The sequence below is a fragment of the Hypomesus nipponensis genome, chromosome 21 (genome assembly GCF_054491055.1).
Source record: "Hypomesus nipponensis isolate SF chromosome 21, ASM5449105v1, whole genome shotgun sequence".
In the NCBI taxonomy this organism is placed as follows: Eukaryota; Metazoa; Chordata; class Actinopteri; order Osmeriformes; family Osmeridae; genus Hypomesus; species Hypomesus nipponensis.
In genome coordinates, this window is record NC_140381.1 from 5,355,219 (window position 1) to 5,379,841 (window position 24,623).

At 45.9% G+C, this 24,623-nt stretch overlaps 4 protein-coding genes and 1 long non-coding RNA gene across 9 annotated transcripts in view; 3 read left to right on the forward strand and 2 right to left on the reverse strand.

The window, feature by feature from the left end:
- The window catches only part of LOC146237579 (ras and Rab interactor 2-like), a 29,749-nt gene extending 28,689 nt beyond the window's left edge, over positions 1-1,060 (forward strand). Inside the window, 3 exon segments of the mRNA XM_084685364.1 lie at positions 228-307; positions 658-755; positions 852-1,060. The gene's annotated coding sequence lies outside the window, so the exon portion shown is untranslated.
- A 3-nt stretch (positions 1,061-1,063) lies between these two features.
- LOC146237580 (uncharacterized) lies at positions 1,064-2,859 on the reverse strand. Of its 2 annotated transcripts, none has more exons than XR_014740574.1 (6): positions 2,813-2,859; positions 2,242-2,336; positions 1,945-2,072; positions 1,641-1,698; positions 1,293-1,531; positions 1,064-1,214 (listed from the first exon to the last, which is right to left on the reverse strand). It is a non-coding gene; the product is annotated as an uncharacterized LOC146237580 (long non-coding RNA). The 2 variants fall into 2 exon arrangements; XR_014740573.1 differs by having other exon boundaries at positions 1,945-2,123.
- A 1,411-nt stretch (positions 2,860-4,270) lies between these two features.
- On the forward strand, positions 4,271-9,832 carry LOC146237581 (NACHT, LRR and PYD domains-containing protein 12-like). 2 transcript variants are annotated; one of them, XM_084684864.1, is made up of 10 exons: positions 4,271-4,381; positions 4,749-4,879; positions 4,979-6,706; positions 6,937-7,281; positions 7,543-7,710; positions 7,824-7,994; positions 8,089-8,262; positions 8,577-8,750; positions 9,013-9,186; positions 9,557-9,832. In XM_084684864.1, the coding sequence occupies exons 2-10, from the start codon at positions 4,821-4,823 to the stop codon at positions 9,675-9,677; spliced, it is 3,114 nt and encodes a 1,037-aa protein (XP_084540990.1). In that variant the 5' UTR covers positions 4,271-4,381; positions 4,749-4,820; the 3' UTR covers positions 9,678-9,832. The 2 variants fall into 2 exon arrangements, with proteins under 2 accessions (XP_084540990.1, XP_084540991.1); XM_084684865.1 differs by lacking the exon at positions 4,271-4,381 and having other exon boundaries at positions 4,645-4,879.
- A 74-nt stretch (positions 9,833-9,906) lies between these two features.
- eef1a1b (eukaryotic translation elongation factor 1 alpha 1b) lies at positions 9,907-15,387 on the forward strand. Of its 3 annotated transcripts, none has more exons than XM_084684868.1 (8): positions 9,907-10,028; positions 11,147-11,311; positions 11,598-11,777; positions 11,999-12,295; positions 12,727-12,877; positions 13,242-13,498; positions 13,920-14,154; positions 14,570-15,387. In XM_084684868.1, exons 2-8 carry the CDS (start codon positions 11,168-11,170, stop codon positions 14,620-14,622), a joined length of 1,317 nt encoding a protein of 438 aa, XP_084540994.1. In that variant the 5' UTR covers positions 9,907-10,028; positions 11,147-11,167; the 3' UTR covers positions 14,623-15,387. The 3 variants fall into 3 exon arrangements, with proteins under 3 accessions (XP_084540994.1, XP_084540992.1, XP_084540993.1); XM_084684866.1 differs by having other exon boundaries at positions 9,909-10,028; positions 14,587-15,387; XM_084684867.1 differs by lacking the exon at positions 9,907-10,028 and adding an exon at positions 10,058-10,308 and having other exon boundaries at positions 14,587-15,387.
- Positions 15,388-15,598: 211 nt separating this feature from the next.
- Positions 15,599-24,623, reverse strand: part of kcnq5b (potassium voltage-gated channel, KQT-like subfamily, member 5b) — an 81,309-nt gene continuing 72,284 nt past the window's right edge. Inside the window, exons 11-15 of the mRNA XM_084685958.1 lie at positions 23,879-23,987; positions 20,365-20,496; positions 20,016-20,123; positions 18,816-18,942; positions 15,599-18,616 (exon numbers count right to left, since the gene is read on the reverse strand). Coding sequence (XP_084542084.1) covers positions 17,432-18,616; positions 18,816-18,942; positions 20,016-20,123; positions 20,365-20,496; positions 23,879-23,987 — 1,661 coding nt within the window. The 3' untranslated portion in view covers positions 15,599-17,431. The remainder of the gene's footprint in view (positions 18,617-18,815; positions 18,943-20,015; positions 20,124-20,364; positions 20,497-23,878; positions 23,988-24,623) is intronic.

Sequence of the window (24,623 nt, forward strand, 5' to 3'; positions counted from 1 at the left end):
CGTTACGTTTGTAAATTCTGAAACTAATCTAACTCCATCAATTACTGCTGCTTCAGAGAATCTGGAGATGGTGTCTAATATAGTTTGACTAAAATGTAATTCTTTAAACTACAATGTTTCCTGTACATAAAGGTTATTGACAGTGCAGCTTTTCCAGCGACACAGTAAAGGGTTGTGTGTTGGTACGCAGATAGATGACTTCTCCATCATTTGGTCATGTCTCTCAGGTGAAGTCGAGTAAGAACTATGAGAAGGCCCTGGACCAGATGCACAGAAACCTCATCTATTGGTCTCAACACGAGCTTATGTAAGTTAAATATGCTGTTTGTCATCCTGACAAATGTTTCCTCCCCCCAAAGGAGGAAAGTGTCTCATTTGTGACTTGTCCTCTACACCAGTGGTTCTCAATCCTGGTCCTCGGGACCCCCTGCCCTGCATGTTTTAGATATTTCCCTGCTCCAACACACCTGATTCCAATGAATGGGCCGTTATCTAGTTATGCAGAAACCTGCTAACGACCATTCATTTGAATCAGGTGTGTTGGAACAAGGAAACATCTAAAACATGCAGGGCAGGAGGGCCGAGGACCAGGATTGGGAACCCCTGCTCTACACAACTTGTGTGTTAATCAAATTGTTGGGTGTGCATTTGTTACAGTATGGAGACATTGACAACTTCCCCATCCATGCATTTGACAAGGCTCTAGAAAACAGCCTGTTCACATTGAGGAGACACTCACCTTGTCAGCCTTCAAGGTAAAATGGTCTAATAATGGCACTTGGTTCTTAACATTGTTCATCTGGTCTTTATGAATTTTGTACTTAATCTTTTGAACATTTGTGTTGTGATAGGACATGGGCCCAGCCTCAATCTTCTGACCATCCCTGTCCAGCTACCTGAGCAATTACTGCCTGAAAATGCCCCTGTGCGCGCGCTATCTCGAACTCCTTCTCCTGCATTTTTACCAAAAAAAAAATTAGTTGAATTGTTTTTATTGTATGTTATTGGTTGAATTGGTTGTGTATGTAATGATCTGAAATAAACATGTTTGAAGGCAGAATCAGTCTTTTTTAAAGTTTATATACACAGTACAACATGTTCTGGTATAGGTGGTGATAGCTCATCCAGCAGTGGTGATGTCTCTGGAATACCATCTGCAGGCAGTAAAGCACAGGCGCCCTGGCACAGCCACTGTCCACATTCTGTAGAAGAATCTGGAACAGAAACACAAATATCAAGTTGGCTGTGAGATCTCCACATATACCTTTTCCAGCTACGTTCACGTCACACACCTGTACTTTTCGCTTGGTGGCGTGGTCCAGCAGCCGATGTGTCCTTTGAGGACAAGTCAGCCAGTAACCTCAGCAGGCTCCTAGCACACATAATGAAGGGCCACAACAGGAACTGGAATCTCTGAACAGACACCGCTGTGACCCCTGACCTTGGCTAGGCTTTGGCGATCTGGCTCTGCTCCTCTGGTCCATCACGCAGCTCCGTGCATTTCGGGTGGCACACCACCAAGAAACCAATCCTGTTAGGACACAGATACAGACTGGCAACTAAATATTTAAGTAACCTAGCAACCTGGAGAGGTCTGAAGTGCACAGCTGCTCTGTGATGACAGCAGTAGTCAGTACTACCTTAAGTACAGCCTTTTTTACAACCAACCAGCGACTTCGCTTCAGACAACGTGAAGAACTGCGTGCAGACAGAGACAAATGGCCATAGATGATTCTAGGTTTTTGTAACCCCTCCCCACATGCATACACATTTTTGGGGGGTTACAAAAAAACAATCTGAACATAAATATTAGATCTTGATTTAAAATGAATCATAAGAGTACAACAAACCATGATAGAACTAACAACTGACATCATGTAATGGTTTTACATAATCAGAAAATGTAAATGGTTTCATCCCATCAGTACGGAGTAAATGCACCACCTGGCTATGAAGAGTGGCAGGCAGGCAGCCAGGATGCCGGCCTAAACCCTGCGCAGAGGCAGCAATTGTGTTCCACCTCCATGTGGGACAGGACCAGACGCAGTACCGTGCCATACAGGTCGGGCCTCCTGGGGGCGACAAAGAGCAGGGGATTTCTCCAGCAGGCATGGCAACGCCACCTGAAACAGTCGGGCATTTCAGAACTGCATTAATCAAATACGTGAAAGAAAAACAGATGTCTACAACGGCAGTCTAAAGGTAGTATTGCTTAAGCAAGCAATATCCCTCTGGTTGTACCTGTATGAGGGGCTTTAGATGTGTAGCTACAGGTGGTTGAAGAGGGAGTGGTAGAGCACCTCAGCTTTGTTGTACTGGCGTACTTCTGCAGCAGGCTGGTAACAGAGGGGGGAAACGTGCACACACAAACGTACCTACAGGTCAAGGGCGATTCTAGGATCAGACCTTTAGGGGCGCTCAGCCCCAATGAGAATGTGACAGATACAGTGCCTTGCAAAAGTGTTAAACCCCCTTGCTAATTTCAGTGGATAACAATACATTTATTATACAAAATATTTAATGAATGAAAACAAAGTCCCTTTCTTCATGAACTACCAGCATCAAATGAAACGTGCCGAGATGAAATTAAGGTGTGCTTGAGCACCCCTAAAAATAGTAAAATCGCCACTGGTACCGGTACTGTCAGTATATAAAGAACTGCAGCCTTAATGCCCAAGTCAGTGCATCTTCCTCTACATTGAGACCAGGAGTTCCTCTGCAGGGTTAAGCGTATTCTAGTTTCAGGCTACAATGGAGATAATCTATCTCATGGGCATGATAACGGGTAGTCATGCATTTGCCTGTTACTTGCCTGTTAGTGATAGCTTCGCCAGGGTGAGTGGCACACAGCCAAAAGAAGCACAACTGGAACAATGCCTCTAGTTATCTAGCGCTCGCCACTCCCATTGTTAATTGGCGGGGGAAATTGGCTTGGGTTTGTTAAGGTGTGCTTGTTTGCTCAATTGCAAAACAACAATCTTCATGTTTGTATGTTGTATTGTAAATATGTATGTCCATTGTATAATTCATGTTTTGTTCACAACAACCAAGTTAACAAGGTTGGGATGTGTGACACAAAGCTCCCCTGCAGATGGTTTGGTCCATATTAATTAAACACCTGGACTCTATAAAGGGTGCTCATTTTGTGTATGGTTACTTATTGCTGGATGAACGCTTGAAACAGTGGTCTTTTCTTGATTATGGGCACAAATAAATTGACATTTGAATTGATGAATTCGAGTTATTGCATTAAAAACTATCATGTTTTGAATTGTGAGAACTAAATATGGAGTTTAGCTTTCAGTGATGATCAAATAGTTTCATAATATTTACGTACAGTTTCAAGTTGATTGGAATTTAGTTACAAACTAAAATTAACTTAATGAATTATGCTGTTATTTTTGACAACAATAGTTTCAAGTCTTTTATTCAGATACACACAACAAAAGGTCAGACTGGGCACTGAAATTCTTGGGACAAGACAATGCAAAACAACTTGGCATAACATGGAAGTAGGCTAGAACATAGATCACATCTATGATAAGCTACAACTATAATAAACCTCCTAAATATACAAAGTAGTATACAATATACAGTAACCTTCTTGACCTATGGTACACTTAGTGCAATATTGGTGATAGTGCAACCAGTAGCCTAACGTGACAGTGTAAAGTGGCTAGTGAGAAATGTATCAATGCGAAGTGGCTAGTGAGAAATGTATCAATGTCCATATCAATGTCCATTTAGAAGCCTGATGGCCCTTGCATAGAAACTGTTGTCCAGTCTGCTTGTGCGCGACCGAATTCTTCGGTAGAGACTGAAGGATGGGTGGTAGCAGTCTCTCAGAATCCTATACAATACAACAATACAACATCAAATGCTGTGATTAAGACTCGGAACTGGAACTAATATTTTGTCTGCATCTTGATATGAAAGATTCTTCCAACTTGAGGCAGTATTAACGTTCCTGTTTAATTTCTGCCCCTGCCACATCTAAGACTTAAGAACAGGTTTCTAACGTGCATTACTAACCGATATTTGGAAATGTAATAATAAGATTGTGAGATAACTTATGTTTGTTTGTCCATAATCTTTGCAGGTTCTAGTGGCCCTGGTATGGTATCGCTGTTGCAGGCTACACAGTCAACTAGTTAAATGTAGTTTGTGTCTGTTAACGTATTTCACCAAAACATCACTGTGATGAAAAACGCTTAGCTAATATATGTTTAAATGTATGTAATTTTGGAGCGACGTCGCACGCTGGAGATGCAGTTACCCTCCCTCGCAGCAGGTGGCAACATACTGCATTTTCTTAAGAAGTCAAGTTCTGAGGAGAAGGAACACCACGAGTTCACAACTTCAGATTCTCCCAGATGAACTGGTAAAATACATCACCACAGTACAGCGTGTAAATAGAAGTGTATAATCTACTTACATGACTAATTTAACCGAGCAAAATGTTCAATTCGTGACAGCTGTTAATGTATTTTTTTAAATCAATGATAGCCTACACTGTATGGACTTCTCGCTACTTCTTGAGAGGGACAGTTGAATCAACCTGGAGGCTGGATAGTTATCGTACTTCCTAGTTTTACAATGCACGCCGTAGTTCATGCAGCATGTACTGAGCAATCGTATCATTTTTTTCCCCTCTATGTTAATGTTTACTTGTCGTGTGTAACAGTATTTGTACTTATGGTATTTACAAGGAAATAACTAAAAGGTTATTTCTGGATTTACCTTGGCAGTACGAGAGACTGACGTTCGATAAGCCGTGTAGATAGTTTGACACCTCCTCAACTGACATCCTGCTGGACAATATGAGCGTTACCGGAAAACTGTTTCAATGTCGCAAACCTCAAAGTTCATCTGAGCAAAGGTAATATATTAATCTGTTAACTTCTGTAAAGGTTTTGAAGATATTTAACAAGGATACATTTCGGGAAGGGATTTAACTATTTTATATTTCCTTTGACAGGGAGTCTGACTTCCCAGAATTAGTAGAAATCCAAACCAAGCTCAAAGCCATCCTGAAGAAAAAGTATCAATATCTGAAAAGTAAAAACTCAGAAGAAGGAAGATTTCCCATAGTGCGCACAGACCTGGTAGTTCGACCCCGTAAAGTTGAGGATGTGTACCGTCATGAGTTTAGGATAGTCGAAGAATTCAAGTGGAGTCCAGCGCCCAAACCGACCCCTGAGAAATTCCCCACGGTTGACATCTTTAAGTGTGGATGTAAAGTGAGACATTTCAGAACTTTGCTGACGATAGGGGTGTCGGGTTCCGGGAAAAGTACACACGTTAACAAATGTGTTCTGGACTGGGCTGAGGGTAAAACCAACCAAGATGTCCAGTTAGTGTTCCCGCTCTCTTTTTGGGAGCTTAACTTGCTGAAGAAAAAGAGACTAAGCTTACTGGACCTGCTTTATATAGTGTACCCAGAACTGAAACAACCTGGAATTCCTAACTTAGAAAACTACAAACTCTGGTTTGTCCTTGACGGTTTCAATGACTGTCGTCTGACTTTAGACTTTAAGAAAACCAAGAAAGTGACCAATGTCGAACAGCTGTCCTCTGTGGGTTGCCTTTTGACAAACCTCATCCAAAAAGATACACTTCTTCCCTCCGCCCATATTTGGATAACGTCACGAAAGTGCACCGCCAACCGCCTCCCCATTGAATGCATTGACAAGGTTACGGAAATCCACGGCTTCAATGATGCACAGAAGGACAAGTTCTGGGGCAAAGCCATTCAAGATAAGGAGCTGGCAGACAAAGTGATCTTGTGTTTGAAAACGCATAAGCGCCTTGACGTTCTGTGCCAGATACCCCTGATCTCCTGCATTTGCGCCTGGGTTTTCACCAAGACCCTTCCTAAAGCAGAATGTGACTGTAGACTGAAGTATACCTTATCAAATCTGACTCATATCTACACCTTGCTGTTTGATGTGTCAAACATGTCGCTAGAAAACCAGGAAACCATCTCAAAACTAGAAAAGTTAGCCCTCAAACTCTTGGAGAAAGGCAACACGATCTTGTACGAGGCAGATCTGAAAGAGCTCAACGTCGCTGCCGACGCTGCGTCCGAGTTCGCCAAGACGAACCCCCTCATCATGAGGGAAGTGCTCGCGGCCGACAAAAGCACCGTCTTCCACTTCTCCCACCTGAGCATGCTGGAGTACCTCGCCGCGGCCGGCGTCGTGCACACGTCCGAACGGATGTCCATCTCGGCCGGCAACGACCCCGTGGACACCCTGCTGAAGACCCCCGTCCTGAGGAAGAACGTGGAGAAGACCCTGGCGTGCCGCAACGGCCAGCTGGACATCTTCCTCCGTTTCGTGGTGGCGCTGGCCCGAGAGTGGGTGTCCACCCGCTGCAAGGAGAGGACGGCGGACTACGCCTTCATGGTGGTGGAGCACGTCAAGGACAAGCTCCTGGAGAACCCCACGTCGGACAGGTGCATCAACCTGCTCTACTGCCTGGACGACATGGACTACGACACCCTGCGGAAGCAGGTGATGCGCTACCTCAACACCCGGAGGGCGCCGGCCAACTCGCGGTACACGGCCGTGGAGTGGGCCTTCCTGGCCTACCAGGTGCTGGCCATGGCGGGCGGGCAGGCGGTCTTCGAGCTGAACGTGTCGGCCGCGTCCGACACCACGATCATCGGATGTCTCCCGGCGATCGCGGCTACCAGGAAAGCTTTGTAAGGGGGACAGTCGTAGCGTTCTATCGTGTAACGTCGCCATCGCTAAGACGGGTGTTTCCCCGTTGTAACTTTTAGTGTTTATTGCCAAGTCATCTTTTGGTCAAATATATGACCCTTTATTCCAGTGGCCAAACAAAGCCACGTACATTAGGTTTCAAGCAAGGAATGTTTTTGGAAACTAGCAACTGACACCCCCCCCCACACACCTAATTTCTCTCCCTCCCCAGTCTGCGGTTCTGTAACCTGACGGACAACTGCTGCGAGCCCCTGGCCACCATCCTGGGCTCGGACACGTCCTACCTGAGAGAACTCGACCTGGGCTTCAACAACATCACGGAGCACGGCCTGTGGACGCTCAACAAAGGCATAAAGGACCCCAACTGTCGACTGGAGAAGCTGTGTCTGGCCGGCACCAAAATCAGTCCTGATGGCTGGGGGGTCCTGAGCCAGATACTCAGGTCCAATCGGTACCTGAAGGAGGTGGACATGAGCGGGAACGACGTCGGCGGGCACGGCTTGAATTGTCTGAGCGATCAGATGATCTGCCCGGACAGTGAGCTGTGCTCACTGAAGTAAGTGCACTGCGTGTTTTCAGAACAAAATGTCAAATGTGTCGTTTTCCATCTCGCTAGATTGTCCGTTTTTAATGACATGTTGGATTGTTTCACCCACAGATATTCCAGATGTTTGCTTGAGAAATACTAACGACATTTCTTACCTGTATGAACATACATGTTCATACATACATGTTCATACATACATGTTCACACAGGCGCATTGCCTAGGCTGAACTCTAAATGACAACGTGTTCTGATTGGCTGTCTCTTTTGTAGCCTCTCGTATTGCAAAGTAGATGCAGGAGCCTGTCGGAAACTAGCTGCCGTTTTGGATTCGTTTTGTAGCAACCTCAAAGAGCTTGATTTGAGCATCAATAACATTGAAGACCATGGCCTCGCAACAGTCCTAAGATCACTAAATGGAATTAAACTAGTGAAGCTAGAGTGAGTATTTACTCAGTTTCCATCCAGTCATCTATTTTTCCATAAACTTTTAATGGTATTATTATTTTCTTCAAATGTGCAGAGAATTTCAAATGTATATTTCTCTTTCTCAGATTGTGCCATTGTAAACTGACGGAGAAGGCCTGTAATATGCTTGGGGATTTTCTGAAATTCATCCCTTCCCTGAAAGTCCTGAACTTGAGTAGCAACACTCTGAAGGATGTCGGCATCAGCAATCTCTGCAAGGCCCTGGTGGATCCTAAATGTCAAATAGAGACACTCAAGTAAGACTATCTTCCCATCCCGCTGTTTGCATCTCTCATTCTGTCATTTTGTTTCTCGCTTCCAACTCTTTGTTGCTTGTCCTTCTGACCTCAGTCTTGCCAGCTGTGAGATGACTGAGAAAGGCTGTGAGGCCCTGACCAACGCTGTGCACTCGAACCCCAAGTACCTGAAACACCTGGACCTGAGCAGAAATACATTTGGCGACGCCGGCGTGAGCAAGCTAGCTCCCATTTTAAAGAGTCCACAAAATGAACTAGAGATCCTAAGGTAAAGAAAATAAAATAATGTGTGCTTTTCAAGGGGTTACCCTGTCTAAATGGGGTGAGACATTCAGCAGGAGTACAGATTTGACCGTTTTCACCATCACCCTCTCCCTTATCTCATTTACATTTAGTCATTTAGCAGACGCTCTTATCCAGAGCGACTTACAGTAAGCACAGGGACATTCTCCCTGAGGCAAGTAGGGTTAAAGTGCCTTGCCCAAGGACACAACGTTCTTTTGCACGGCCGGGAATCGAACCGGCAACCTTCCGATGACGAGCCCAACTCCCTAACCGCTCAGCCATCTGACCCCTCTCCAGGCTGAACGACTGCCACCTGACGGAGAAGAGTTGCACGTGGCTGGTGGAGGGCTTGGTGAAGGAGCCGTGCACGCTGAGAGAGCTGGACCTCAGCAACAACCACCTGCAGGACCAGGGAGCCAAGCTGCTCTGTGATGGCCTCAGCCTGCCTGTCTGCAAACTGGAAATACTGCTGTAAGATCCGCCATCTCTTCGAGAAGTTCCCTCAAATGTGAATAGTCACATCACAACCTGAGGGGAAACTGTAGAATGTCTACTGAATGAAAGGGGATTTCATAATACAATTCATAATATCTTATGTCAAGCCCTGCATTTTATATAAATGTTAACTGAGACATTTGGGGGATAAAAAAAACGTGTTCATAACATCAGCAAAGTCTCACAACCCTTGCAACAGGTTTGGAATTGTAGTCATTGTCTGTCTCTTTGGGTCCAGACTGAGAAGCTGTGCTCTCACCATGTTGAGCTTCACATACCTGAGAGAGGCCCTTAAGGCCAACCCCTCACACCTGACAGAGCTTCACCTGATGGGAAACCAGTTCAAAGATGTGGCCATTCCCATCCTCACCAGCTTCAAGAGGGACCGGAGTTTCAAGATGGCCGTCCTAGAGTGAGTACTGGCGCCAAGGAGACAACGAAACACCCCCCTTCGTTTTTATGGTAGCTCACTGTCGTGATCCTTGAGTTGGTTGTCAGTTGAGTTCATAGGTGGAAATTCCGGGGGGGACACAACCCCCCATCCTGGGGAAAATGATTTGTCCCCCCCAATAAATCACTGTAAACATAAGGAAATGTCAATAATATGAATAATATACATTTCACATATTACAATGTAGGATGTTGTTGTGTTAGAGCAGTAATTTTGGTGTCCCCCTCAGGAATTGCTCTTGACAAATTGACATATAATTGTGTCCCCCAAAATTGATAGCAGATTTTCGCCACTGGTTGTGTTCCTCACGTTTGGGTTGCTTTTTTTTCAGCATCGAGGGGGAGCTCGAGGAAGTCTGTGGCGATGCCGTGCAGGAATGTTGTAGCTTTGAAAGCAAGATGAAGCAACGAGAAGCATCCATGAACAAAGTGACTTCATTTTGTTTTTGTTAAACTGTTTAAGAAACCTTTGTGTACAAAACTGTAACATGTTTAAGTCATTTGAAAATCGGTAATGTTTTTGCATTGTAGAGTATTTTCATATTATTTTATAAGACTGCAAACTGCATCTGTATAATTGTCTAAACGAGTTAAACGGTATTCCCATGTGTGGTTGTGTGGTGATTGACAATTACATTGCGATAGCACCATCTAGCGGTAAGCAACACTAACTTCTCTACGAGGGGGTTCAAGTAATGACGTAAGCGACACCAATATAAGAACCCCCTGCTGCGTACCTATAAGTACAGCGGCAGCATCTGCGCAATTGCAATATCCCCAAAATACACAACGACATTCGCACAGGTAGGATACTGACAATATTTTCAATAACTCGGAGTAACGCCAAGATGTGTCGACATTTGTATGTGTGCGCTGAGCTGATCAGGTTGTTGGATGTGAATGCATGTTACGTAATATGGACATGCAAAGCTCGCGGCTTGAATACATCTCTGCATGATTTCCATGTGGTGAGTACAATTATCGCGGCTCTGTGCACTGTCTGCATTGGGACGAGGCGGAGTTGGAGGCTCAGTGATGTGGCGCAGTTTCCGAGCAGGGTGCAAACACCCACTGGCATGTAAAGGTAGTTATCAAATAATAACTGAACGCTCGGATTGTATTTGGTGAATGGCATTGCACTGATGTCCATAATTACCCATCAACTGCTATAATGGATAATACAGCATAAAAGCTTACAAAAGGCGTCTCACTTAATATTTACTAGGCCTCAACGTCACTTGTAATGTGTCGTTCAGTAATGACGCTTAAACTTGCACCTAATGACATTAAGTCATTGGAAATGAACAGTGGCAGATGTGTTTTGTCGGTAAGAGGAGGGGCTTCTCATGTCGACCGGTGGGGTCAATGTCTATGATTACTTCTTATGAAATATTCACCAGTCCATCCACTGGTGCACCCTCCTTGTGCAGTGAGCGGGGTGATATCAAACACAAGAGAATACCCGCACAAAAATGGCTGCTTTCTCCCTCCTTACCTCGCTAACGGTCCTTAACAATGCCTACTTCAAAATGGAGGCAGACACTGTCAGGATGAGCCGAGTGAAACTTTAGTCACCTTGTCTGACTGTTGGGGATCTCATGACAATGAGGCTGCAAATGGAGAAGTCCCCTGTGTAAGATAAGCAGATGTGTGTGTGTGTGTGTGTGTGTAAGAAAGAGAGAGAAAGGGAATACATGTTCAGGTGTGTAGCAGACTTGAGGCAACGGTTGGTGTCGAGTCCTTTACGTTGCTTAGCAAACAGGTTACCCAAACAAACAATGCGACCATAAATTGGGATTACATATTACAAACACATTTAAATGCAGAATTTTACCATAAAAATATAAGCACATATATTAACTCATGCACTATTTCCCCCTCCAGCACTTAATCAAAGATAATTTACCCCCCCCCCCCCCCAGGGGCTAGTCTAGGGAGCAGCGATGGGGAAAGAGAAGCTTCATATCAACATCGTGGTGATCGGCCATGTCGACTCGGGCAAGTCCACCACCACGGGTCACCTGATCTACAAGTGTGGCGGCATCGACAAGAGGACCATCGAGAAGTTTGAGAAGGAGGCGGCCGAGGTAGGACCCCAGACAATGCCAGGAAAGAGGTCACCGATTCAGCTCGATCGAACACGATTCAGCTCGATGGGTCTCCGGAGTCCCTACTTTTTTTGAATTGCTCGATAAAGACGATGACACGGTGACGACCCACAAAGCTTGACTCGTAGATCACGGAATATGGTGTCCCACACGGTCCAAAACACAAAGCAGGAAACACGCAGTGAATATGTGAAGCGCTCGTCCATAGCGAGCGAGAGTGCACTTGTGAAATCATGTCGAGTGTTTGTTTTGCTCACACCGACAGATGGGGAAAGGCTCCTTCAAGTATGCCTGGGTGCTGGACAAGCTGAAGGCAGAGCGCGAGCGTGGTATCACCATCGACATCTCCCTGTGGAAGTTTGAGACCAGCAAGTACTACGTCACCATCATCGATGCTCCAGGGCACAGGGACTTCATCAAGAACATGATAACTGGCACTTCGCAGGTATGGAAAGAGAGAGAGAGAGAGAGAGAGAGAGGGAGGGAGGGAGGGGGGGAAGGGGGGAGGGGGAGGGAGAGGGAGGGAGGGAGAGAGGGAGAGAGAAGTGAAAGTGTGAGAAAAGAGAAAGCCAAGAAACATGAAACACAGCATTGTTTCCTTCCAGTGATAGGAAAACATGGTTAGATCAAAAGTCTTTCCCTGGCTGCCTCTCTTCCCCGCCACAGGCCGACTGCGCCGTACTGATCGTGGCGGCGGGCGTGGGAGAATTCGAGGCGGGCATCTCCAAGAACGGCCAGACCCGTGAGCACGCCCTCCTGGCCTACACGCTGGGGGTCAAGCAGCTCATCGTGGGGGTCAACAAGATGGACTCCACCGAGCCCAACTACAGCCAGAAGCGCTACGAGGAGATCGTCAAGGAAGTCAGCACCTACATCAAGAAGATCGGCTACAACCCGGACACGGTGGCCTTCGTGCCCATCTCAGGCTGGAACGGAGACAACATGCTGGAGGCCAGCCCTAACGTTCGTTCAAACAGTGGTTCTCAATCCTGGTCCTCGGGACCCCCTGCCCTGCATGTTTTAGATATTTCCCTGCCCCAACACACCTGATTCAAATAAATGGGCCTGATAACGACCCATTCATTTGAATCAGGTTTGTGTTTGAGGAGGGAAACGTCTAAAACATGCAGGGCAGGGGTCCCGAGGACCAGGATTGAGAAGCACTGCGTTAAAAGACAAAGCCCAAATCCGTAGTGTTTATTTGAAGTGCAATTTTGTTTGGGTCGAGCGGTAGTCAGACCTTTTTTTAAACATTGTATCGTAGTTGGTTTAGCTGGTTTCAATGATTACGTTTCAACCTTTTTTACATACCTATCCTTGCTAACTGTATGGTAGAGGCTTGGACTGTTGGTCGAAATATTGTGAACTATCCCCCTTGCCCCCCGACTGTGTAGATGACCTGGTTCAAGGGCTGGAAGATCACCCGGAAGGATGGGAATGCGTCTGGGACCACTCTGCTGGAGGCCCTGGACGCCATCCAGCCCCCCTCCAGACCCACAGACAAGCCCTTACGTCTGCCCCTGCAGGACGTCTACAAGATTGGAGGTGTGGCTCCCCAGGGGGGGTGGGGGGGGGGGGTTAGCTTGGAGGGGTAAGGGAGCCCATATGTTGTGCTGTGTAGAGACCGTGCCATTTGAAAGTTAGGAGTCTGAAAAATACCTCGGTGATCGGGAAAGGATGAGATTCCCTGGAGATTATGGCCCCTCTTGAGATTGGAAACAAGTGAGTGAGGACAAGTGAAGAAAAAAAAAAAAAACCCCAGTCCTAGTTCGTCTTTGTGCTAAATGCGACTGCGAAGCTCTTCTTTTTCTGTGTCAAACTGACAGATTCAGTATGGTAGAAGACACTTAACATCATGAAATATGTAAATGTTGTATTTTTTATATGCGTGTTCTCTCTTCTTTGCCAGGTATTGGCACAGTACCAGTGGGCCGTGTGGAGACAGGGGTCCTGAAGCCTGGTATCGTTGTGACCTTTGCCCCCGTCAACATTACCACTGAGGTCAAGTCTGTGGAGATGCATCACGAGGCCCTGACGGAGGCAATGCCTGGCGACAACGTAGGCTTCAATGTCAAGAATGTGTCCGTCAAGGACATTCGCCGTGGCAACGTGGCGGGTGACAGCAAGAATGACCCACCGCAAGAAGCAGCAAACTTCACCGCTCAGGTCTGGGAAAAAAGGATTTTATTGGGCAAAATAAAATGAAGTCTGAAATGATGAAAACTGACTAAAGATACTGTCAAAGATACTTTGTTGCTAACGTGCACTGGTTTGTGACATTCTGACATTTGCGATGGCGAGCTAGCGATAGCAACACTTTTTGCCACAACACTTAAATATTTTGTAAAACCGTGCAAAAAAAACTTCCAGAAAGTAATAGCAACACTTTTGAGAAACAAGATTTAGGACACCTATCATGTGTACACAGTGCAAAAACTGAGGGACAAGTTAGGGGTGCGAATAATAACAATACATTCATGTGGAAAAACAATAGTGTGCCTTGCTGATAGCAAAAAAACGACATGTAATGATTAGCATTATCAAGTGTTTAGTGCTAACTCAAATATACATGGCTGCGTCTTGGCAGGTGATCATCCTGAACCACCCAGGTCAGATCAGCGCTGGCTATGCCCCCGTGCTGGACTGCCACACCGCCCACATCGCCTGCAAGTTCGCCGAGCTCAAGGAGAAGATCGACCGCCGCTCGGGGAAGAAGCTGGAGGACAACCCCAAGGCCCTCAAGTCCGGAGACGCCGCCATCGTGGACATGATCCCCGGGAAGCCCATGTGTGTGGAGAGCTTCTCTGAGTACCCTCCTCTTGGTGAGTGCTGCGCAGCCTCAAAGCGCGAAACGAAACGAAAGGCTGACAGCAATGCGCTGCATTTATTTCGATGATACAAACAGGTTTCCCCTAGAGCAGGGGTTCCCAATCCTCGGTCATCGGGCCTCCCTGCCCTGCATGTTTTAGATGTTTCCCTGCTCCAACACACTTGATTCCAATGAATGGGGAGTTATCTAGTTATGCAGAAACCTGCTAACGACCATTCATTTGAATCAGGTGTGTTGGAACAAGGACACATCTGAAACATGCAAGGCAGGGAGGCCCGAGGACCAGGAACCCCTGCCCTAGAGGGTTTCACGGGGGAAATCCTAAACGGTACAGAATTGCACCTAATTTAACTTGCTATTAATTGTTTCTTTTCTTTTTTTTAAACATCCCTGCTTTTTAACACAAGCCTCCCCCATTCCACAGGGCGCTTTGCGGTGCGCGACATGCGTCAGACGGTAGCGGTGGGGGTGATCAAGGCCGTGGAGAAGAAAGCCGCGACCAGCGGCAAGGTCACAAAGTCCGCCCAAAAGGCCCAGAAGACCAAATGAACGTTGTGCTGGGCTACCGCCCCCAACGCTCGCCCCAGTTGCAGAAACCCCCCTGCCCCGCCCTTCCCACATGCCATAGTCAAAGTCTGGTCTATTATCACAATGCATCGCAAGAGCCGTCGAAGGAAAAAAAATGACACAGGCCTTACACTGGTAAACGGTTGAAGGAGGAAGTGTCCTAACTGTTTTTGTTGTTGTTTATTCTGACACTGTACTTTGCGTTGAAATACACAACAAAGTTGAACTTGGTTATGTGAAGGGAAGTCCAGTGAAATTCTCTCCTCTTATTTTCTGTTGTAGTTAGACGCTAATCAGTCTATGCTAATCAGTGTTTGTTTGCGGTTAGCTAGCAGTCTATAGCTATAGCTGATTGTAACTGAGTGATAATGTTACATACATTTTTGTTTGTTTATTGTTGCAATAACTTTGTCTAATAGGATGTATGCTGTCTGGCCTGTGTTCGTTTGGCTTTTTTGCATGCTCTTAGTGCACTTTAACTGCTAAAAATGCAACTTCCAAAATCCTGAAATAATTGTTGACTGTGTGACTTTGTCTGGCTTAAGCTTCCTCGCACTTGCACTGTAAAACTTTATTGATACTGTTCCCAGTCCTGCACCTTATCAGATGTTCGTTGTGAGCCTATCTGCATAACATTAAAAACGTTGAAACGTGAAAATATAGTTTCTTTTTTTGTCAAGACATTGGATACTTAGGACAGTAATTGGATGCAGACATGATGTGTTGAAGTATCAACAATATAAAATGGATCATGTAATTTGGAAGTCGAGGGTTTCTGTTTAATGTTATAATAAGAGACCCTGACAAAATGCAATCAGTCAATATTGAACCACATGGAGCAAATGAACTGTGACAACAGATACAATATCTTCAGTCAGAATTTTAGTTTTTTAATGATGTATGAGAATAAAAGATCATTTGCATTTTCATTATATAATAGGCTTTAGAACATCAACTGAAAGGATGGCTTCTGTGTATGTGCACTTACTTTAAATAAATTACTATGATGACACAGTATGTTGACATATTTCAAGGCCAGTTTTATCATATACTAATACACTAATCTATGAATAAAAAATGTAAAAGACAATAAATTCCAAAACAGATATTAGGACAGATACTCAAGTACGCGACGCCATTTCAGCTCCAACAAAACCAACCCAAGCGATCAAATATGGAAATTGATGAAACTTTATAAGCAAGGCACCATGTATACTCTCTTTACTCAGGTGAAACCTTCGTGGTAAACTTTAAAAGGAGTGTAAATGCATTTGTCTGATGACAGTTGTGGGCCTTCTTTCTCTCTTTGGGTGTAATAACAGCCATTACACTTTTCGTGTTAGTATTTCATGATATAATGATAGATTATAATAGATATCCATGGTCCCTTACCTGTTGTACCTGTCACTGTACCATTTTAATGAAAAGAGCAATTCATTTAGCATAATTATTTCACACTGCCAGACTGTGCAAAATATTCTACAGATGAGCATATGTGTATCTACACACATTCTACAGCATTTCAACATTAGCAAAATTAATTTCACACTATAGTCTGTTAACAGAACGTCATCTGTTAAAGCCTGACCTTTGAATTGAGAACACAACCTGAAATAATAAGACTTTACAGTATATCATTTAAAAAAAAGGGTAACAAATATTCATGTTTATAAAAAAAAAAGTTTTAAACAAGTTTCTCACTTTTACGTATTTGTTTGAGACACAGAATTCTCCACCAATGAATGACATTCAAAATGTTTTGACACCGTAGTTACCGGGCAGGAAAAGCAGCAGGTGCATAATTCATATTTGCTGATAGCAGCTTGTCTTCCCTGTTTTACAATTGGTTGTACCTTGGACTGTCTATAGCAGCTAACGGGCACTGAAATATTGTCACATGTAAACTACCAGATTGTTTGTGTTTGTGTGTTATGTTATTTACTACTGGCCTTTTTTTATGATGACTTCATTTTGTAATTTAATTTGTAAATACGTTGTAAAGTTAGTTTTGAGCGACTCCAGGGGGTCCATCTCCAAAGAACAGGGCAACTGGCTCTAGCTAAAGCAACATTCATTTTCGTTCTCAAGATGGCCACCTGTGGAAATCTAGTAGAGTATTAGAAGATAATGTTGTAAGCATTCAACACAGAGGCTAAGCTAATAGTCTTCGAAGCAATGGTACTTTGCCTGGCATTTAAGCATCTCACGTAATCGATCAGAAGGCCTTTAAAATAATGTGGCGTAAGACCTTGCACAATGCAAAGATGCCCGTTAGTGTGAAGACATTTCTTCTCGTCTCAGACTGAACACATCTGGGTAGGTTGTACTTTGGACTGAAAACATGCAGTGCTCATGCAGTGTGAAGATCCCATAACCGATCTCCATTGTCTCAATCAAGTTCTTAAAGCATTTAGGTAGATTTTTTTTGTACATTGCCCGTTTTCTTTTTTGTTTGTTTACACTTCCTCTATCACTCCGCTTTTTAGAAACCTTTTAAATGTTATCTTTTAAAAAGACTGAATCATGCAATGATATGTCATGTCTGGTCAACATGTATGAAAAATACTATGCCGTAACAAGTGAATCGACGTGAAAGTAAAAACAAAAAGGACCCCCCCCCCCGTTCATTTAGAAGTAATAAAAAGCATTTCTGTGTAAGGAAAGCTCCTTCAGTGGCACCATGAAGGGGGGGGGGGGGAGGTCTATTTTAGCCGTACATGCGGCAGGCTCAGAGAATCGGCACTCCCTGCCGAGGGGGGCGTGGTCGTGTGCCCGCTCGCCAAGCTCCGATTGGATTCCGCCCCCGCGGCCCCCGTCCTCAGGAGTTCCGAGGAGTAGGAGGACGGAGCCTCGGCGGGGGCCCCCTGGGACAGGAAGTCAAAGCCTCGCGTTTCCACGTCCTTGTCGCTGATAAAGAGGTCCTCCTCCCGCCACGCCCCTCCCCCCCCTCCGGGGTCCCGGCTGCCGTGGGAGCCGGTGGGGGAGTCCTGGCTACTGGGGCTGGGGGAGGACAGGCTTAGGCTGGGGTGGCTGTCCAGGCTGGACCTCTCCCCTGGGGTGGCATGCATCAGGTCCTGCACCGATATGGATTTCCCCAGGTTTCGGTCCACCGTGCTGGGCTTGGAGCAGTGGCTCAGGGCCAGGGGAACCAGGGGAACCAAAGGCTCCATCTCCAGGCTCACGTGTCTCCTCCAGGAGCCCTCTTCCTTAGCGTTGAGCTTGCCATTGCTACCGCTAGCGCCAGCCAGCCGAACGCGCTCAGGCCGTTCCAGACCCAGGCCTAGCCCCAGGTCCAGCCCGAGGCCCTTGTCTGGTTCCAGAACACCACCACCACCCCCACCCCCACGGTCCTCTCTCGGATTCCCCAGCATGCCACAGAAGTCCCCCATTTCCCTCTCCGACCTGGAGGGGGTGCTGCTGGGGCACAATGTTCGGCTGTGTGCGTGGGGAGGCGGCGGCGGAGGCCTGGCCAGGGTGGGGAAGCCCCCGTGGCCGCCGTCTCCAACTGGTGTGAGGCTTCTGGGGCTGAAGACGGGCGGAGTCACCCCCCCGGCCCCAGGGTTCCCACTGTCGGGCGTGGGCGGCGGCTGAGGATGATGATGAGGAAGAGGTGAGGACGGGGGCGAGGCGTTGAGGTTGAGGGCGAGTTCATTGTGTGGGGCCAGAATGAGGTGGAGCCCCCGGGAGAGGTTGCCGGAGGAACGCTGGACACATCCTCCGGGGCCTCCCCCCGGACCACTCACCTGGGTGGGGGACTGGTAGTCTGAGGTCTGCTCCAGCTCAAACAGGGGCAAGGAGGAGAGAGCGAGGGCCGAGGAGGAGCCTTTGCGCAGGACCTGGCGGTAAATGTCCAGCAGGGAGTCCAGCTTGGACTCTATGGACTGGACCTAAGGTGAGGGAGGACATGAAGGAAGTCAAGAAAGAAGGCAGGGAGAGAGAAAAGCCATAAAGAAAGTTAGCCGAGAAAGCAAGATAGAGAATTGAAGGCGTCATAACCGGAAAAAGTGAATTTCTTTAGAGCTCCTTATAAGAACCAAAGTGGAGAAGATGAAAGGATGCACGGGAAGTATGAATTCAAAGACCCACCTGTCGCTCCACTTTACAGACTCTTCCCAGCATGCTCATGTCCTCCAGGAGGTCTCCATCAGACAGCAGCTTGTCCCTGATCTTCTTATCCAGAGGAATCTGACCCTTCCCTAGGATCTGGTCCACTCTGCAGCACACACACACACACACACACACACACACACACACGTACAGCAGCCAGCACACACACACACCAAAAAGAATGAAGTGAGGGAAAGTGCTAATTCGTAACACACAGTGGCCCTCAGAGGAAACCAAGACATAGAAACATTTTTATTAGTCCACAGCTTCCAGTCACGATTGGGAGAGAAGATATTAAAAAGAATACAGGCACCGTTGTATAAGAGTGAAATAAAGAAAGAACAGTTTAAGGTCGAGTGTCTCCACTGGATTTAAAAAGCATATTGAAGCATTAACTTCAAGGAGCATTCTCCAGCCTCCAACTGTCAAATGATGTGTAGTTTTAACTATCAACCTCATGAGGGCAGCACTTTGTTCTTTTGAGAAATGTTTCAACTGTTCAAAAATCCAGTGAGAGCTAAAATGTTTTTACAGACAGGCTGAAAGGGAATAGTTAATCAACTAAATAAATCACCATGCACGAATTCCATTACACAAACAACAAACACATAATTGTTAATAATATACAACATGTATCCCTTAGCAACCCCGTTTGAAGAAAACAGGCTCAAGCTTTGTTACCCCGAGAGTTCTCTGTAGATCAGATCCCATTGGTGAGACAGGAAGTTAGACACATACACAGGAAGTCTGCATGCAAAGCTGTAGGAAGAAGGCAAAGAGCGTGTGGGACAAGAGAGCACAGCGGTGTGAGGAGATAAGAGGTGTGTGTCAGGAGGACGTGGGAAGTGTGTGTGTGAGACCCAAAAAGAGGGTATGGCAGTCATCGGTGTGTGTGTGAGAGGCCAGATGAGTGTTGCCATGACGATGTGTGGGTGTGTGTGTGTGTGTGTGAGGTCAGGTGAGTGTGCCATAGGGATGTGTGTGTGTGTGTGCGTGTGTGAAACCAGATGAGTGTTGCCATGGGGATGAGTGTGTGTGTGTGTGTGTGAGGCCAGATGAGTATTGCCATGGGGATGTGTGTGTGTGTGAGGCCAGATGAGTCTTGCCATGGGGATGTGTGTGTGTGTGTGTGAGGCCAGATGAGTGTTGCCATGGGGATGTGTGTGGGGGTGTTCTGACCCCTGAGAGGAGTTCTTTCGGGCCTGGCTGTAATACATGGGCAAGGAGGGGGAGGAAAACGTCTTGGCTCTGCTGCTGAGGGGCTGAGGGCCCACTATCATGTCCAGCCTGCAAGAGGAAAGAGAACACACACACACACACACACACATGCCACACACACTTGTCATACAAACACACACACTGGGCTGTTTGGTGGCAGGGCTTGCACAGTGGTGCGAAGCGGCAACACTTGGATTAATTGACATCATATTACCACAATGTACACCGTGACCATTCCCAGATGGGGTATTACCATGGCGATGCTGCAATTCACCGTGGCATTCAGGGTTAGTGTGTGTTCCAGTCCTACCTGGTTTGGAGACTCTTGATGCGACACAGCATGTCCAGGTGTCCAGCGGAGTACTGCTCAATCACGTCCTTCACGTCGTACGGCCGGAGGGTCTCCTTGAACTTCTTCTTGGCCACGTGGAACTTCATGATCCTGTAGCAGAACCACCACCGGGTTCAAAGTTCGGAACACCTAACCGCTTTTTGAATGTAAACGTCGTAGGGAGTCAGATGGCTGAGCGGTGAGGGAGTCGGACTAGTAATCAGAAGGTTGCCGGATCGATTCCCCGCTGTGCCAAATTATGTGTGGCACTTCACCCTACTTGCCTCGGGGGGAATATCCTTGTACTTACTGTAAGTCGCTGTGGATAAGAGTGTAAATTACTAACTGTAAACGTTGCATTATACCCGCACAATGTGAATGTGGGTAAAGGTTTGCTGCACCTCGTCTCGACTGTTCTCTGTGTACCACTAGATGGCCCCCTCAAATACATAACGACATGAATAACTGACTGGAAAAGAGGTCAATTAAATTTCTTATGAACAGGTTATGAAAGCAAAACCAATGTTGCTTCAACCTCCATCCCCCCCAAAAAACGAAACTGCCAACCAGCTCCAGTTCCTGTCCACACTGCCCACAGTCATCTGGAAAAACCATTTCATACCTCTAAAACTAACATCCTGTTACGTTTTCGAGCCGGAGGGGCCAAAACAAAAAAAGAGTGATCCTGCTTACTTTAGCTCTCTCAGTGTAAATGTATCACTCTGAGAAACTGCGGAGGCACACACCTGCAGAGACCAGGGGCCCATCGCAAGGGGAGCCGGCTGAATACGAGAGGCTCCAAGGGGCTTCTAAGGGCCCCCCATGTAGGGGACTGGTGGGTGCCACTGACGGCATGAGAGGTGAAATTCCACAGAGGTCAGAAGAGATCTGCAGGATTGTAGAATATTGGACCACAGGACGAATGGACCAAAGAACTAGAGAACGCAGCACTATGCGGCACCAGGGAACACTACGACTAAACACCAGGGAACACTATGACTAAACACTAAGGAACACTACGACTAAACACGAGGAAACACTATGACTAAACACCAGGGAACACTATGACTAAACACCAGGGAACACTACGACTAAACACTAAGGAACACTATGACTAAACACGAGGGAACACTATGACTAAACACCTGGGAACACTATGACTAAACACGAGGAAACACTATGACTAAACACAAGGAAACACTATGACTAAACACCAGGGAACACTACGACTAAACACCAGGGAACACTATGACTAAACACCAGGGAACACTATGACTAAACACGAGGGAACACTATGACTAAACACCTGGGAACACTATGACTAAACACGAGGAAACACTATGACTAAACACAAGGAAACACTATGACTAAACACCAGGGAACACTACGACTAAACACCAGGGAACACTATGACTAAACACCAGGGAACACTATGACTAAACACCAGGGAACACTACGACTAAACACGAGGGAACACTATGACTAAACACCTGGGAACACTATGACTAAACACGAGGAAACACTATGACTAAACACCAGGGAACACTACGACTAAACACGAGGGAACACTATGACTAAACACGAGGAAACACTACGACTAAACACGAAGAAACACTATGACTAAACACGAGGGAACACTATGACTAAACACCTGGGAACACTATGACTAAACACCTGGGAACACTATGACTAAACACGAGGAAACACTACGACTAAACACCAGGGAACACTACGACTAAACACGAGGAAACACTATGACTAAACACTAAGGAACACTACGACTAAACACGAGGAAACACTATGACTAAACACTAAGGAACACTACGACTAAACACGAGGAAACACTATGACTAAACACTAAGGAACACTACGACTAAACACGAAGAAACACTATGACTAAACACTAAGGAACACTACGACTAAACACCTGGGAACACTATGACTAAACACGAGGGAACACTATGACTAAACACGAGGGAACACTATGACTAAACACTAAGGAACACTATGACTAAACACGAGGGAACACTATGACTAAACACGAGGGAACACTATGACTAAACACTAAGGAACACTACGACTAAACACGAAGAAACACTATGACTAAACACTAAGGAACACTACGACTAAACACGAAGAAACACTATGACTAAACACTAAGGAACACTATGACTAAACACGAGGGAACACTATGACTAAACACGAGGGAACACTATGACTAAACACTAAGGAACACTACGACTAAACACGAAGAAACACTATGACTAAACACTAAGGAACACTACGACTAAACACGAAGAAACACTATGACTAAACACTAAGGAACACTACGACTAAACACCTGGGAACACTATGACTAAACACGAGGGAACACTATGACTAAACACGAGGGAACACTATGACTAAACACTAAGGAACACTATGACTAAACACGAGGGAACACTATGACTAAACACGAGGGAACACTATGACTAAACACTAAGGAACACTATGACTAAACACAAGGAAACACTACGACTAAACACGAGGAAACACTACGACTAAACACGAGGAAACACTATGACTAAACACGAAGAAACACTATGACTAAACACTAAGGAACACTACGACTAAACACGAAGAAACACTATGACTAAACACTAAGGAACACTACGACTAAACACCTGGGAACACTATGACTAAACACTAAGGAACACTATGACTAAACACGAGGGAACACTATGACTAAACACCTGGGAACACTATGACTAAACACGAGGGAACACTATGACTAAACACTAAGGAACACTATGACTAAACACGAGGGAACACTATGACTAAACACTAAGGAACACTATGACTAAACACCAGGGAACACTACGACTAAACACGAGGAAACACTATGACTAAACACTAAGGAACACTACGACTAAACACGAAGAAACACTATGACTAAACACTAAGGAACACTACGACTAAACACCTGGGAACACTATGACTAAACACGAGGGAACACTATGACTAAACACGAGGGAACACTATGACTAAACACTAAGGAACACTATGACTAAACACGAGGGAACACTATGACTAAACACGAGGGAACACTATGACTAAACACTAAGGAACACTATGACTAAACACAAGGAAACACTACGACTAAACACGAGGAAACACTACGACTAAACACGAGGAAACACTATGACTAAACACTAAGGAACACTATGACTAAACACTAAGGAACACTATGACTAAACACAAGGAAACACTATGACTAAACACGAGGGAACACTATGACTAAACACTAAGGAACACTATGACTAAACACAAGGAAACACTATGACTAAACACCAGGGAACACTATGACTAAACACGAGGGAACACTATGACTAAACACGAGGGAACACTATGACTAAACACTAAGGAACACTACATCTAAACTCCCATTGGGCAGTGACTGAGGGCGTGTTTGATGGGATTTGATCCGGAGGAAGTGGAGGCGGGGCCACCCTACCTGACGGCTCTGATGACAGACTTGACAGAGGGCAGCAGGTCCTCCACAGAGATCTCACAGTGACAACCGCGCTCATCGAAGCCATCCTCCGCCATCGTGTTGGAGTCGCCTGGATGCACACAGAGAGAGAGAGAGAGAGAGAGAGAGAGAGAGAGAGAGAGAGAGAGAGAGAGAGAGAGAGAGAGAGAGAGAGAGAGAGAGAAGGAGAGAGAAGGAGAGAGAAGGAGAGAGATAGGGAAGAAGAAAGAGAGAGGAGAGAGAGACAGAGAGAGAAAGGAGAGAGAGAGGAGAGAGAGAGAGAAGAAGAAAGAGAGAGGAGAGAGAGACAGAGAGAGAGAGGGAGCGAGAGAGAGAAGGAGCGAGAGAGAGAAACAGAGAGAAGGAGAGAGAGAAACAGAGAGAAGAGAGAGAGAGAGAGAGAGAGAGAGAGAGAGAGAGAGAGAGAGAGAGAGAGAGAGAGAGAGAGAGAGAGAGAGAGAGAGAGAGAGGAGAGAGAGAGCGAGAGAGAGAAACAGAGAGAAGGAGAGAGAGAGAGAGAGAGAGAGAGAGAGAGAGAGAGAGAGAGAGAGAGAGAGAGAGAGAGAGAGAGAGAGAGAGAGAGAGAAGGGAGATGGTGGAGACAGAGATTTCCGAGAGATGGAAACGAAGAGATGGATTGAGAGGAAAAAGGGTTGACGTAGAGAGAGGATGGGAAAAGAGGGGGAAGAGAAAGAGAGGCAAAAAGGTTTAACAAACAGAGTGAAAA

Coding starts and splice junctions, on each gene's coding strand:
- LOC146237581 (XM_084684864.1), top strand. CDS start 4,821: ATGAGCGTTACCGGAAAACTGTTTCAATGTCGCAAACCTCAAAGTTCA. Junction 7,282..7,542: donor AGTGAGCTGTGCTCACTGAA/GTAAGTGCACTG, acceptor TCTCTTTTGTAG/CCTCTCGTATTGCAAAGTAG. Junction 9,187..9,556: donor TTCAAGATGGCCGTCCTAGA/GTGAGTACTGGC, acceptor CTTTTTTTTCAG/CATCGAGGGGGAGCTCGAGG.
- eef1a1b (XM_084684866.1), top strand. CDS start 11,168: ATGGGGAAAGAGAAGCTTCATATCAACATCGTGGTGATCGGCCATGTC. Junction 11,778..11,998: donor TGATAACTGGCACTTCGCAG/GTATGGAAAGAG, acceptor TCCCCGCCACAG/GCCGACTGCGCCGTACTGAT. Junction 12,878..13,241: donor GGACGTCTACAAGATTGGAG/GTGTGGCTCCCC, acceptor CTTCTTTGCCAG/GTATTGGCACAGTACCAGTG.